Source organism: Phalacrocorax carbo, chromosome 8, assembly GCF_963921805.1.
Source record: "Phalacrocorax carbo chromosome 8, bPhaCar2.1, whole genome shotgun sequence".
Taxonomy (NCBI): domain Eukaryota; kingdom Metazoa; phylum Chordata; class Aves; order Suliformes; family Phalacrocoracidae; genus Phalacrocorax; species Phalacrocorax carbo.
The window spans coordinates 7,144,187-7,157,952 of record NC_087520.1 but is presented as its reverse complement, the minus strand read 5'-3'; the positions used below and the strand labels follow the sequence as shown (position 1 = coordinate 7,157,952).

Below are 13,766 nucleotides of genomic sequence, written 5' to 3'. Positions count from 1 at the left end.
GGGGGGGATTGCTTTTTAATAGGGACTGGCTGCCCCAGCCCCAGCCCCACTTTCCTGGGGCACACCAAGCCAAGAGATGCTGCCAAGCACCCTAGACCTGAGTGCATCCCACTGGGGAAGAAGAGGCTGCTGTTACCACAAAAGTGGAGGCAGCACCTTCCCCCAGCTGGCCAAAATTAAGCTTTTAGCTTTGCAAAGGGAGGCTGGAGATGGGCAGACCTCCTCCAGGCTGCCCTGCCATCCATCCGCCTGGCACGCAGCAGAGCCAGCCCATCTCATGGCTGGGTACCAGGGGGACCCCATCCCACGTGGCAGGTGAGTCCCAGACCCCCTACTCCCACCAGTGCTCAGACTCCCCACAACATATCCTGGGCTGCTGGGGCCCTGGTGACAGCCCTGCCAGGCTGGTGCCATGAGCCGGAGGTGCTGGCCTGTGAGAGAAGGTCATCTGGCTCGGCTTGGCCCTGTCGGATGGATGGAGCGGGGAGGGGAGCAGAACGAAACGGGGCCTTTGCCTGTCCTTGCACAACCCGTAAAGGATCCATCCCACTGGCTGCCAAGCCGGAGGACAGACCTTGTGTCTCCAGTGCAGGGTGGCACAGCCAGAGGAGGGGACATGCCCCCACCGAGGGGACAGGGGACGTTGCCTGGGAAGACGCTCTGCTGAGCTGGGAGGTATGACCCTGCCGAGCCGCGGGGGACCCCTGCGCTCCCCCGCCGTGCCTCCCACGCCCCGTGCCAAACCTCGGGTGTGGGCAGAGGGAACCAACACCCGCCCGGCTAATTTCCGAGAGAGGAACCCCGCTCAGCCCTCGCCCCACCCGGGCTGCCTGCCGGCTCCACTCGCCTGCCTTTCACCCACCATCAGCACCCCCACGGGGGGTTCTAGGTGTGGACCCCCCGACCCCCCATGCACCCCCGGACCCCCCCGTGCACAGCCAGCCCCCAGCACCCCTGGATATCCCCATATCCCAGCACACCCCCCCCTTGCACCCCCGCTCACCCCCCTCTGCTCTCCCACCCACCCCCTCACTTCTGCACTGGCACCCCCGCGAACCCCCGGTCTCTGCCCCGGCCCACCCCCGGCCGGCTGCCCCCCCGCCCCCGTCCAGCGCCCCCAGCCCCGCCTGGGGACAGCCGCTGCCTACCCAGTCCCGGCCCTACCCGCGGTGCCGGTGCCGGTGCCGCCGCCGCCCCTCGCAGCCCGACTGCACCGGCGAGGAGGCGGCGGGCAGGAAAGTTGCGGCAGCTCCGCCCTCGAAGCGGGCCCGGAGGGGCGGCGAGCGGGGGACGGGGCCGGGGGGTGGCGGGTCCCGCCGGCCCTGCCCCTGCCCGCCCCGCCCGCCCGCCCGACCGGACGGGACGGGTACCCCTCCCCGGCGGCACCGGCAGCCGCCCCGCCGCTCCCCGCCCGGCTGGGTCTGCCCTGAGCCCGCTGCCGGGGCGAGAGCGGCCGGGGCATCCCCTTATTCCACCCTGAGGCATCCCCCTACCCAGCCCTGCGCATCCCCCCCACCCCTAACCCCCGTTCCCTCCCCCCAGCACCTCTGGGACCTGCAGCACCGTACAGGGTGGGGAAGCAAGGCCTGCCCTTGCTGCTGGTTCCCTCTGTGCCTAAAGAGCACAGGCACTTGGTGCTGGACAAAAATCCTGGGGACCCTTGGGAAGAGCACTGAAAGCCCTGTGCCATGGGTGGTCAGCTCCCAGTGATGGGGGGCCTACAGCCCTGAGCGAGATGATTCCCGGAGAGCCAGCATCACCTCCCACCTCTACCACCCTGCTCCCGCTGGGGCTGCAGAGCTTCTGCGCACCGCTGCGGGTGGGAACAGCCTCACCCCCTTCTCGTGCCTGTCCACACCGCAGGATGAGCTCTTGGCCTTATTTTTTGCCTTTCTAATTTCCTTTCTTCCTGTCCCTCTTTGCTTTTTTGTGCTTTTCTGGTTTTTGAGGGAGACTGGCGCTGGCTCGGCAGCCCCCAGGGAGCGAAACCTTCCGTTTATTTGCACACCAGACAGAGAAACCAGTCCTGCCTCCTGCATCTCCCAGCTGCTGCCTCTACCCGGGGCTCCTGTGCTCCCCAGCCTGCCTCAAGAGGTGCCAACCAGCTCGGGCCGCTGTGCCGGATATTTGGGAGCAGCCAGCCTGGCTTTGGGCTGCTGGATGGGGCCCAAAGGGGCATCCGGGACCTGCCTGGGTGGGTCTGCACCTCTCAGGGCAGGTGGCACCTGCTTGGCTCCCAACTTGCAGGACCACCCCTGCATGATTTTGGGTGCAGATGGATGCACTCTTTTTGCTTGCAGGAACTGCATGGGGAGGGGTGAGTGTATTTTATCCCCAGCACGGCTAAGAAGAGGAGCATATCACTGACGACTCCTGGGGATGCTCCTGCAAACATCCTGCTGCCGAGGCAGTTCTGTCACCACCTGCACGGGGACCTGCCTCTCCCTCCCTCCTCTCCTGCTCTCCCTGCTCTGAACCAAACCTCTCCTTAGCAAACCTGCAGGTTTTTTGCAAGGTCCTGGCACTGCTGCCGGTGCTCAGGACCCTCAGCGACATCCTGCCCAGAGGCTCTGGAAAGTCTGACGGGTCCCGCAGTCAGTGGATGGTGGTGATCTCACTTGGAGGGGGAGGAAATGGGACAGACAAACTCTTTCCAACAAACCTGTTGAGTTACTTTAAAATTCCGGGCTGGCAGCAAAAGTGCTGGATGGTGGTGTGGGTTAGGAAAATGCTGAGCCTGGACAGTCAGGCCTGACCTTTCCCTGCCGCAGATCTGCCTTCCCAGAGCAAAGTGAGAAGTGGGAAGACTATTTGGGTCCATCTGGTTTGTGTGCTGAGCCCTGAAACACGACGCCCGTATGGCCGGGGGAGCTGCTAGGGCAGCAGTGAGCCAAAGGGCTTGGCTGAGCTTCCCAGCCCTTGTCCCAGCCAGGGAGCTGCTGGTTTTGAGGACATCTGACACCCCAAAAAGGCAGGGGACAGATTCTGGACACCAGGTTCATGTCGAGCATCCCCAGCTGATACCGTCCCTCCCCATCCTGGGGGCTGCTTTGGGAGAACCAGGCTCTAAGCAGAGCGGCAGCATCCGATAACACCATCCCTTGGGGACAGTGACACACCTGCCCCAGCACCACATGGCAGCTGAGATAACAGCTGGGCAGGAGCAAAATAGAAAGAAGGGTGGAAGCGAGGGTTAAAAACGGATCCGATGGCTGTAAGAGGATGGGTCTAATCCTGTGGGAGCATCTCCCCTGGGTGGGGAGGTCTGGCCATGGGAGTGGCTGTGGTAACCCTAGATATGCGCCTGTATTTCTGTCACTGTGGCCAAAGGAACAGTCACAGAGAGGAACGGCTGAGAAACAGGGCTGTGAAGAGAGGCGATGGCAGAGTACATTGTAGGAACCAACCAGCCTGAAATAAAGCGCTTAGTTTTTAAACCAGGGGCTGAAAGAGAGATGGCCCCAATCCACGTAATGAATGCTTGGCCACACCCGCCCTGACTGACCGGGGAGAGGTGTCCCTGTCCCAGGCAGTGCCCCAGGAGCTGGCCTGGATTACCCCCCTTTTGGCAGGGTCCTGTTGAGCCCCTGGCTGAGAAGCCCACCCAGCTCGTGCCCCACTTGAGGTTCAGTTGAGCTCTTGGAGACTGTGAGAACTCACCCGTTGCCTTCCCACCCCTCTCCTAAGAAAAGGCATGGATTCCTCCTTATTTTTAAGGCCAGAAATATCATCTCAAGCTAAAAAAAGCCTCAGTAGCTCTCCAGGAGCCTGGGACCTGTAATCCGGCAGAGGTCCTGCCCTGGGAACAGACGGGTGTTCCCACTGCTGTGATGGTCCATGGCAGTCCTTGCACTGGGAACACAGCACTGCTTTTCAGGGTGTAGGATGGTAGCCAAAGGGAGTTTCTCTTACCCATTTTCCTCGGCTCGCCGGCAGGGTTGATGAGGACCCGTTGGATCTTCACCACTTTCCACTCCTGGTTGGGGTTGGCCACAGGGCTGGCTGCTGCAGGGGGCAGATCTGGGGCAGACCCAGGGTCTTCTGTGGGTGCTGAGGGTTCAGCCACCGAAGCCGGGCTGCCACCATCCAATGTGGGACCCGGCGCATCCCCATTGAGCCCCCCAGGCTCCTTCCCGCAGGTCCTGCTTGCCTTCCCTCCCAGCAGCCCCATCCATCCCTCCTGCTTGACTGGCTCGGGGGCAGGAGCATCCCGGAGCTGACAGCACCTCTGCCCCACTCTGTTCCCCCTCTCCTGCCAACAGCTGGTGTCCCCCTCAGGGTCCCCCTCGGCTGTCCTGCAGACACATGGGTTTTGCACAGCCTCGCTGGCTGTGGGGCAGCCAGGTTGGGTTTGCAGGCAGGGCTGCTGTAGCGTTGCCTTCAGCATCTTTGACGCTTTCCTTTGCTGGCACTCCACAGCCTTTCAAACCCGCTCAGCATGGCCAAGGAGCTGGTTCCTCCCCGGCAGCATCCCTCAGAGCACAGGCTGCGTCCAAGAGGGGAGATGACCACGTGCAAGGTGTAACCTCAGCTTTACTCCCCGTGCAGGTGGGATGAACAGGCACGATGCCTTGGGAGTGGGCAGCTTTCAGAGACCAGCCACAGGGATTTGCCTGGAGGACACACGTCACCAAGGATAATTTTGTAGGAATTTCTCTTATCCAGGCAGGCAGAGGAGGAGCATCTAAAAACCTGTACAGAGGGAAGGGGAAGCATTGAGGATGCTTGTGTATGCACTGATTTCCTCCGGCTGCAGCCAGTGGTGCAGCTCCTGCCATCCCCAGCCTGGGCTCCAGCCCCAGCACCACTCCCCACGAGGAAAGACCCCCTGAGATGCAAACACTCCTTACCAGATCATTTGGAAATGCCCCCCACCCCAGCAGCCCCCACAATGCCACGTTTACCACCCCAGCACCCTCGCCCACCCAACCTCACCCTGGGGGCAGCACCCAGGGCCAGAGCACAGTGCCCAGCTCCCTTTGCTTTAGCAGCCCAGACAGGGCCATAGAGACCCCCATTTGTGGCCAGTGCTGAAGGATGGTTGCTGCTCAGGAGGTGGGAGCATTCAGGGAAGAAGCCCGTTCCCTGTGGAGAGGGATTTACTCAGGGTTAGCAGGAGCTCTGGCTCCCACCACCATCCTGCTGGAAAGCAAAATTCCCAGCATCCAGCTAACAGAGCCGTGTTTAACCATTGAGTGACTCACACTGTGCCAGGACAAGCACAGACAGACCCACTTCCCTTCTGCTGAGCATAAATCCCGCTGAATGACGAATGCACGCACCGACACAGCCGAGAGGTGAGGTATCAGCTAGGAGACGGGGATGTCATTGCTCCCGGTGCAGGATATGGGTTACAGCGCACGGGGGAAATTCCTGTGCTGTGAGTCCTCTGCAGCCACTCAGCACAGCATCGCCCAGCTGTGCTCGCTGCAAGGCTGGGTCCCACGGAAGCGCCTGCCAGGCACTGCTGCTCCTGGGAGACCCACAGAGCCCACAGCACACAGGCTGGGGTGGATTTCCCAGCCTAACAGCCGGCCAAGGAGGAAAAGTGGTTTCTGCTAGACCCAAAACCCTCCCTGAGTTATCGCAAGATTTTTCAGTGAAATAAGAAAATGCTCTAGGTCAACGCCGCGGGTTGAGCTCAGGCACAAATACACCCTGCAGCTTCATCTGGGGCTCGCACAGCTTGTGTGCAAAACTTTTCCCATCCTTAGCAAGGTTATTTTGGAAATTAAGGCAGATTTGAAAACAGCCAGTGAAAGCTTTGCTGCCAAACAGGGGCTTGGGCATTTCCCAAATGTGAGGCTGCATTTTTTTGAGAATGTCCAAAGGAAATCATCTGCCCTTTCTGAAATCCTTCCTCCTGCTTTGCTCTGCTGCAATTATTCAACATGGGTTTCCAAAGAGATCCTGGGGGGAAAATTTTGATGTTTCTCTCTGAAAAAGGAATCTCATCCTGCTCTTTATGTAATTTGGGGCCCCAGTAGTTGCAGGAAGCCACCCACATCTTTCCTTAGAAACATGGCAAGTTGTGGGAGCTGGAGGGAGCTGGCTTATCTCAAATGAGGACAAAGAGAAAGTTGCTGAAAATAGCCCCAGCCCAGCTCGGGTCAGCAGAGATCCTCTCGGAGCTGCTCTGCCGCCTTCCCCCTCCCACCCCCTCGGCTCCATATGTAGGGAGGAGGTTTCTTGGGCGGCACGATTCCCGCCCATCCTCACTGGAGCTGCCTTGACAGTTGGCTGGGCAAACCCGTACCGCCCTGAAAACCATCTTCCAAAGCCACCCCCTTCCGTTTCAGGAGCTCTTTCTGCAGATAGGCATATCCTGGGGATGGGCGCCCACGATTCCAGCGTTTCACGGGCAAACCCCTCCTTGGCGACACCCGAGCGGCAGCGTTCCCCCAGGACACACTGCAGGGACTGGGCTGCCCACGCTGCCGAAATACCAAGTCACGCGTCTGCTGCCTTGCTGGGGACCAGTCTGAGCCTGGCACCACGGTGGGGGAACGTTGGCATTGCTGTTGGCAGAGTAGCTGCCTTCCCCCGGGACATGGCTCTTAGGCTCTACAGCAGCGCAAGAAGAGAATATTTATGGGTAACATGCATCTCTAGCAAATGCTGTGAGTCTGATCCTGTCTGCTCAAGGACCAGCTGGGTAGGATGGGTATATGTGCCCTGGGTGCATCATTGCACCAGCGAAGAGGAGCAGCAGTGCACAAAACCAGGCCGAGGTAACAACAACCCGCCTGTGCAGACACCCTCCTGCAGAAAGAGGTTGTAAAGGGGCGTGAGGGTCATTTCAGTGACAATTTCAGGGGTGCAGCATCAAACGGGGGAGCAAGGGATGCTCGAGTCAGGCACCAGTGTCCAGCTCACAGCACCAACAAGCCACTGCCCAGCCATGCCCCTCCAAAAAAGAACCTCATGCTCCCCAGCAGCAGTGAGTCCCTATGAGAAGCTGAAAAATGGTGCCAAGGGTAGGAAGACTAAAAAAAAAAATCCTTCAATTCACAAAATGCTGAAATCTGGCAGCAGGGAGACCTTTTGCTTGGCTATCTTTCCCTGCCCACTCGCTGGTGGGTGATACATAGCCCCCCCGCCTGCCTTTCTCACACCCTGCCACCCCTCTGCCATTGAAAAAAGGAAAACTAAAGTTAACTTTCCACCTCCCACACAAATATTTTTGGCAGGCATTGCTGGCATTCAGGCTACTGAGCACAAGGGAGACAAGGCCTGCACAAAGTCTTCATATCCATCTGCTCCTGGCACCCACCCGGGGGACCCAAGAGACCACGGTGGCCTGGGCTGGTCCTGTCCCAGCCACAGCACAGGGGCAGCAGGCAGCACAGCTGTAAGAAAATGGGGTGCACCTCCAGGACAGCCCTGGGGACTGCAGGTAGCCCGGCCACAGGTTATCATAGAGTGGGGTTGGATTTGTATGCAAGACTGGGCTCTGTCCCCAGTCTCCTGTGTTGTCCCCAGCTGCATCACTGCCCAATGCTTGGTTTTCATCATCATTAAACAAGCCGGGACGGGGGTGGGAAGGGGTGTGAAAGCTGTCCCCAGCACAGTGGGGGCTCTCGGATTTCCCTGAGGTCAGGCAGCGGGTCGCTGTCACTCAGGCAGGACCCTGCTGTCCAGACTTGCAGTCCCCAGCTCCGGTCACAAGATCAGCTCTGTCCCTTTCCAAAATAGCCCAACTGCAATGTATACATCTGGGAATCTTCACACCTTTCCTGTGCCAGCAGCTGAATGTCCCCTCTGGGGAGCCGAGCACCTTCCCCCTGTGGCACCTTCTCCCCCGTGGCACTTTCCCCTCCGTGGCACCTTCTCCCCATGGCACTGCATGGGGAAAGGGGCCTGGGTTGGCTGCATCCCTGAAGGGGTGACTGTGTATCCCTGGGGTGCCCTGTGTCTCTTTAAGGGAGCGCTGCCTCCGCACCTGATACGGGACACGTCCTTGCGGTGTAGCTGTCACCCAGCAGCATTTGGAGCCATGCCTTGGTCACCCTGTGCCCAGACTGTCTCCCATCTGCTGCAATCCAATATCCCACCCCCAGCTCCCTGCGTACCTGGCTGGGATGTGCTGCTGAGCCGCATGCTGGGGGGGCACATGGCTGAGCCTCCCGCGGGGTGACTCCCCCTGCACAAGGACCCCACCATTAAAGCACAGGGCTGAGGCCAGCTCGGTGTCACCCTGACATCCTTCCGTGGGAGACCGGGACCGCTCCAAGCAGGGAGGGGATGGCAACGGGAGGGATGCAGCCAGGCTGTGCAGGATGGGTGGAGTAAAACCTTCTTTGCACGGGCCAAGAGCTCTCTGAGGGGATCCAGAACCCAGGGAAGGTGCTCAAGTGAGCTGGGATGTGATGCGATTTCTTCCCTGGAAAACCCTGCCAGGATGAGAGAGGAGATGCCATGTCACCTCCCTTGGCATGACAGGTCCCCAGCCTTGCCAGGCCAGGCCAGACCCTGTCCCCAGAGCGAGCCCTGGGAGTGTGGGCAATGACAGCCGCATCCCGGCTCCTTCAGAGGAGGCAGGGGCTGGCAGGCACAGCAGCCAGCAGCGTGCTGGGGAAAACAAAAGCCTTTTGCAGTGCTGATTTACTACCTTGACGGAAACCAGGATGGAAAAAACAACATTCCTGAATGCCTGTCCCCGTGCAACCCCCATGGTCCCCAACGCCCCGGCCTGCCTGTAGGGACCTGGGGCTGCTGGTTCTGGCACGCAGGTGCCCATGCGAGCTTGCACCCTCATCTCCTGTCCGCAGTTGGCAGGGAGAAGCAGCAGGAGAAATGCCTGGGGACGGCAGGGCACCAGAGGAATTGTTCTTATTAAGTGGTGAGCAAAGCAAGGGAAGAGGAGGACAGCAGCATCCCGGACAGCTGGACCGTGTCCCTGCCTTCCTCCATCCCACACGGGAAGCAAGGGCTGGATGTGGCTGCAGGGACTGCTTGGCATCCCTCTGCACTGCTCTGCATCCCTTTGCTCTGCTGCATGACTCCTCACACAGGCCCTGGGCTTGCCCTTCCACCATTCGGGGAGGACAGGGAGGACAGGGAGGACAGGGAGGACCCTGGGCAGCTCACCTCTCTGCTCCCAGGCACCAAGGAGGCTGAGAGCAGGCTGGGGTGGAGGACAGCTGGCTGGGGGGCGGATTGCCGGTCCCTTGGAGGGCAGCACAGTGCAGGCTGGGCTGGGCTTGGGGTGAAATGCATTCTGTACCCCAGCACAAACATCCCATACCAAGCCCTGGTGGGTGTTTGCACCCGCTCCACTGCCCCAGTCCCCAGGGGTGCTTTTTGTAGGGTTATAGCACTCAGCAAAGCTGCTCCCTTCCTCCCATGATTCAAACCACCTCCCAGCCCCAGGCTGTTGGAGGACTTCAGCAAACCCCAGTGCTCCATGGGGATTTACATCCATTGAACATCAGCCTGTGCACTCCAGTAGAGTGACGCTGACCTTGCTCAGTCCTCCTAACTGGGTCCAGAAGTCAATCTACCCCCCCACATCATCCCTAACAGGGCTGTCTGACCTGTCGGTCCCATCCAGACCATCCCGGGTGCTGCCTGCGTGGGCATGCCTGCATTTTGCTTATCTTGGACCCTGACTTCAGCTTCAGCTGCTGCATCACTGGGGGTGAGGACAGCCCCAGCCCAGCTGCCACGGCCACCCTAGGCCTTTCTTTACGCAGTTTTGTGGGGCTAAGCACCAGGTTTGCCAAGCACTGAGGACCCCAGTTCCCACCAGCTGCAGTCTAGTGCAAGCTTAAGGTGCCACCGAGGTTTGTGGCCATCCACAGGGACCCCTGGCCACCACTGCTCAGGGACATAGGATGGCCAGCTGGAGTCCCAGCAGATCACTGTGGGAAGCCAGAGATAAAACTGTAGCTCAGCTTTTTCAAAGCTCAAACCAAATGCAAAAACCAGGGAGGTCTGAGACAGAAGACAACCTTAAATACCAAGATTTGGGCTGACGGCAGTCGGGGTGGGGAAGCCCAGCCCTGCTGCTATAAAATCACTCGGGGCTGTGTGATGAACTGGGGACTTTTCCAGCCCTGGGACATGTGGTGCTGAGGCAGCAGTCCGGGAGGAGGCAGGGCAGGGAGGGTCGTGCCGGTTGGGGTCCAGCAGCCAGGCTGGGAGCACTGCATGGGTCTCCCCATGGCTGGCACCACTGTGACTGCAAAGCAGACCCAAGCCGCGCCGGCAAGAGCTGGCTTGGCAAGCCGGGTGCAGGCAGCTCCCAACCCCACTACTCCACACATCCCTGCCCACCCCGGGCAGCTTGCCTTCATTATCCATCACGCGGGAAGAGCCCCCGCCGCGCAGCCACTGGCTTGCCGGCACAGCAGGTCCCACACCCAAATTTCCCGCAGAGTTCCAGCAGCAGATGCCGGAGGGATGGCTGGCTCGACTGTGCCTTCATGCCTTTCCCAAGTGATACTGCTGAACATTTGCTGCGTGTTGATGACAAATGCTTGCTAATTAAACAAAATCCCAGTCCTGGAGGTGAGCGCAGTGGGGATGGGGTCACCCTCGGCTGTCGTGGCAGCTGTTGTCATGCCAAAAACCTGCCTGGGTGGGGAGGGCAGGGCAGCCTCCTGCAGCGGGGTTGGGGCTCACCCTGCAGTGCGTTTGGGGCTCATCCCACAGCCACATCGACCCCAGGTAGCTCAGCCTCAGTAGACAATAGACACGACCCATTAACCAAGCAGAAAAACCCACAGGGGCTTGAAAAGCCAGTTTAAGCAACCTCTGTGCATTTGGGGCTGCCTGAGCTGGGCCAACTGACAGCCAGAGCACCCCAGCCCCCCAGGGCCCAGGGGCTGCCGAGCTTCCCGGGCCATCCTGGGGCCCAGTGCAGCATAAGCCATGGCCTGATTTCACAGCTGTGTTTCCCACTGCCGCAGGCCCCCCAGTGTCCCCTAAGCAGACAAATGAGGGGCCACGACCCAGGGCTGCCGGGATCACGGCACGCGACCTGCCCACGTGTAGATGCAAGGTCACTGGCAGAGTTGGCGGTTCTGCTAAGGTTTGCTGAGCCCTGGCAGCCCCATCCTCCCCACTGTGACCCCCCCACCAGGCATCCCTGAAGACCTAAAACCTGGAGGAGTTGGCTGGGGAACGGGACTGTGCTGCTAAGAGAGGGGGAGCAGCTGCCCGGTGCCTCCCGCACCTGCAGCCCTGGCCAGTCCCCTGGTCCCCAGCTCTGATCCCAGAGGGGCAGGACGGGACCTGAGAGGGGAGAGCGTTGCACACAGCCTGGAGACCACCAGGACCAGGAGCAAGGACGTTTTAACAGCACAGTGAGAAAGCAGGGAGCGAGTGCGCCCGAGCGCAGGGTCTCACCCCTTCAAGCCCCACAGGCAGCACTTGGGGACGGTCCATGGGAAACAAAGACCATCCCAGGGAGGGGGGTGTTTTGTTTCCAGCCCAGGAAGGCAGCCAAACCCCAGCACATGCCCGTTCCCAGGCCTTGGCCCCAGCGGCACAGCGGGCTGGTGGCCTTGGGACATGAGGTTTGCTCCCATCCGGCTCGCTCAAAGCTGCAAGCTTAGCCAGGACAGGCAGGGTGTGGGCAGGCGAGGCAGGAGGGCAGCCCTGCCGCTCAGCTGGGCTCCGGGAGTCCCTGAAACTAGAACACGGCCACCAGCCGTTGCTACTCACAGGGGTCCCCGTGCAATTCCTAACGCCGGGGAAGATGAGCAGGAGGTGGAAGAGGAAGGGTGCGACTGGGACGCATTTTAGGATGGGGCTGTGCGTGGATGAGCGACAGAAGCAGCGTGTGTGTGTGTGTGTGTGTGTGTGTGTGTGCAGCGTGCTCAGCAGTCTGGCTCTCATTCTGGCAAAAGTGCTTGTGCAGTAGGAATAAACATGCCGAGGACACATCCAAGCCAGTGCAAACAGCCCCTGACTGAGCCGCTCTCTCCCAACCCTCTGTTTTCTTTCTCTGCTTTTCCTTTCTTCTCTTAACCCCTTCGGAAGCCTGGGGGACCAGCTTTGGCAGCCCTCGGAGCTGCTGGGACCAAACCCTGCAGACCCCTGGGGGTCTGGCCACGAGGAAGGGCTGTCCCTGTGAGGGGACACCGATGGGGGGCCTGGGTCCTTCCAGGGCTCAGGGATGCCTCCCTGGGTTGGTTCTGCTGCCACCAAGCCCTCTGCCCAGCACAACTCTCCCTTTCCTTCCCCCACCTTGTCTCTCCCCTCCAGTGTGCTCCCATAGCAGTTCATCCTCTCCCCAGTGGCTCCACGGGGATCATGGGGAAAAGGGCTGCTCCCCCTCCCAAATCCCCACCCTCCCCGGCCAAGGGCAGGCTGGATGCTGGCAGGGAGGCACCCGATCCTGGGCAGGATCAAGGAGCCAAGAAAGCCCCCATCATGAGGAAGACATGCCAGGGGTCTTGGGGAAGCCCACCTCCACCCTCTGCTCTGCCGGGAAGATCCTCCGTCTTGGAGTTTGCTGATGCTGGTGCCAGAGGAACATGTCCTTCGACACCAGTTTTCCCCCATGGGCACTGCGAGCCGTCCACAGCCAGAATCCTGCTGGGACAGCCACGGAGCGCAGGGCAACTCCGGTAAGCCTAGGGATGCTCGTACTCGCCATGCTCACCTCTTTCCCCTTCCCTTTTCTCCTGTGGGGAAGCAAAGCTCTCTGCTCTCTGTGTGCTCCAGCTGAGCCTGGAAGGGGTCAAGCCCACGGTCCCCCTGCCGTGCCTGGACCCCAGGGTCCCAGCCAGGAGCTTGGAGCCAGCAGCACCCGGGTCTCCTCGCCTGCTCTCCTCCAGCCGCGCCGTGCAGGGCAGGGTGAACAGGGGGGAGAGGGGCGGGAGGAGGGGAGTGGGGAAATGAAACTTTAATAGCACAGAGCCCCTTTTGTTTCCCAGCATATGGGATATTTCATACATGCTGAAGGCATTAACCACCTATATGCTTCAAGCGCTCACAGCGGCTGGGAGCACGGCCCCGTGCTCGGCTCTGGGGCACAGTGTCTGTCCCAGGGGGCTGGAGGCGGCAGCAAGTGGCCCCTCTGCCCCATCACCTCTCCCTGTGCGGGGGGAGACCCTTAATTACAGCCTGGAAAACTGCTCGATTTCATCAGGATCACCCCCCTGCATGATTTTGTCCCTCCAAAAGAGCAGCCAACCCCACTGAACTCAAGGCTAGGAAAGGGGTGTCCCTGTTTTTGGGACATGCTGCATGTCCCTGCCATGAAAGGAGGGGAACCGGCCCCGTAATCGAGACCCCAAACAGCCCTGCCATCCCAGGGACATGGCAGAGCCCCACAGTCCCACGGAGTTGTGACTAATGGTGGCAGAGAGGGGCTGTGGAGGGCTGGCAGTGCATCTCCTCCCTGTCTGCACCCCAAGGAAACGAGAGCATCCCTGGGAGCAGCAAGCAGGCAAGGTGCTGGCAGGGTAGGGCTGGAAAATATCCACATTGGATGTCCTCATACTGTTCACCCATTTCCCCACTCTGTCTCCCTCCATGGCACCTGGGGACAGACCGTGGTGCCTGTAAAACAGGGTGACACTACTTTTGTAAGGAGGGAAGGGACACCTCCAGGTCCCCAGCACAGAGGGTGGCTGGCACTGGTCCCTGCAGTTTCCACTGGCTACCTCAAGGTAGGATGGGGACATCTGGGGTCCCTGGAATTGCATCCCTCCCTTATTCCCATAGAAGAGATGTTGGCTTCAACCTTCTGTGCAGGAGAGGACATCAGCTGGCAGCAAGCCTCCAAGCAGGGTTTGATTCTGAGGGGACCG

At 60.2% G+C, this 13,766-nt stretch overlaps 1 protein-coding gene across 2 annotated transcripts in view; it reads right to left on the bottom strand.

Moving 5' to 3' along the window:
- The window catches only part of SYNPO (synaptopodin), a 23,154-nt gene extending 10,360 nt beyond the window's left edge, over window positions 1–12,794 (bottom strand). Inside the window, exons 1-2 of one of the 2 annotated variants that reach the window (XM_064458487.1) lie at window positions 12,614–12,794; window positions 3,913–4,692 (exon numbers count right to left, since the gene is read on the bottom strand). In XM_064458487.1, coding sequence (XP_064314557.1) covers window positions 3,913–4,387 — 475 coding nt within the window. In that variant the 5' untranslated portion in view covers window positions 4,388–4,692; window positions 12,614–12,794. Of the gene's footprint in view, window positions 1–3,912; window positions 4,693–5,282; window positions 5,304–12,613 lie in introns of those variants that run through there. The other variant, XM_064458488.1, reaches the window with a different exon arrangement.
- Window positions 12,795–13,766: the final 972 nt, after the last annotated feature.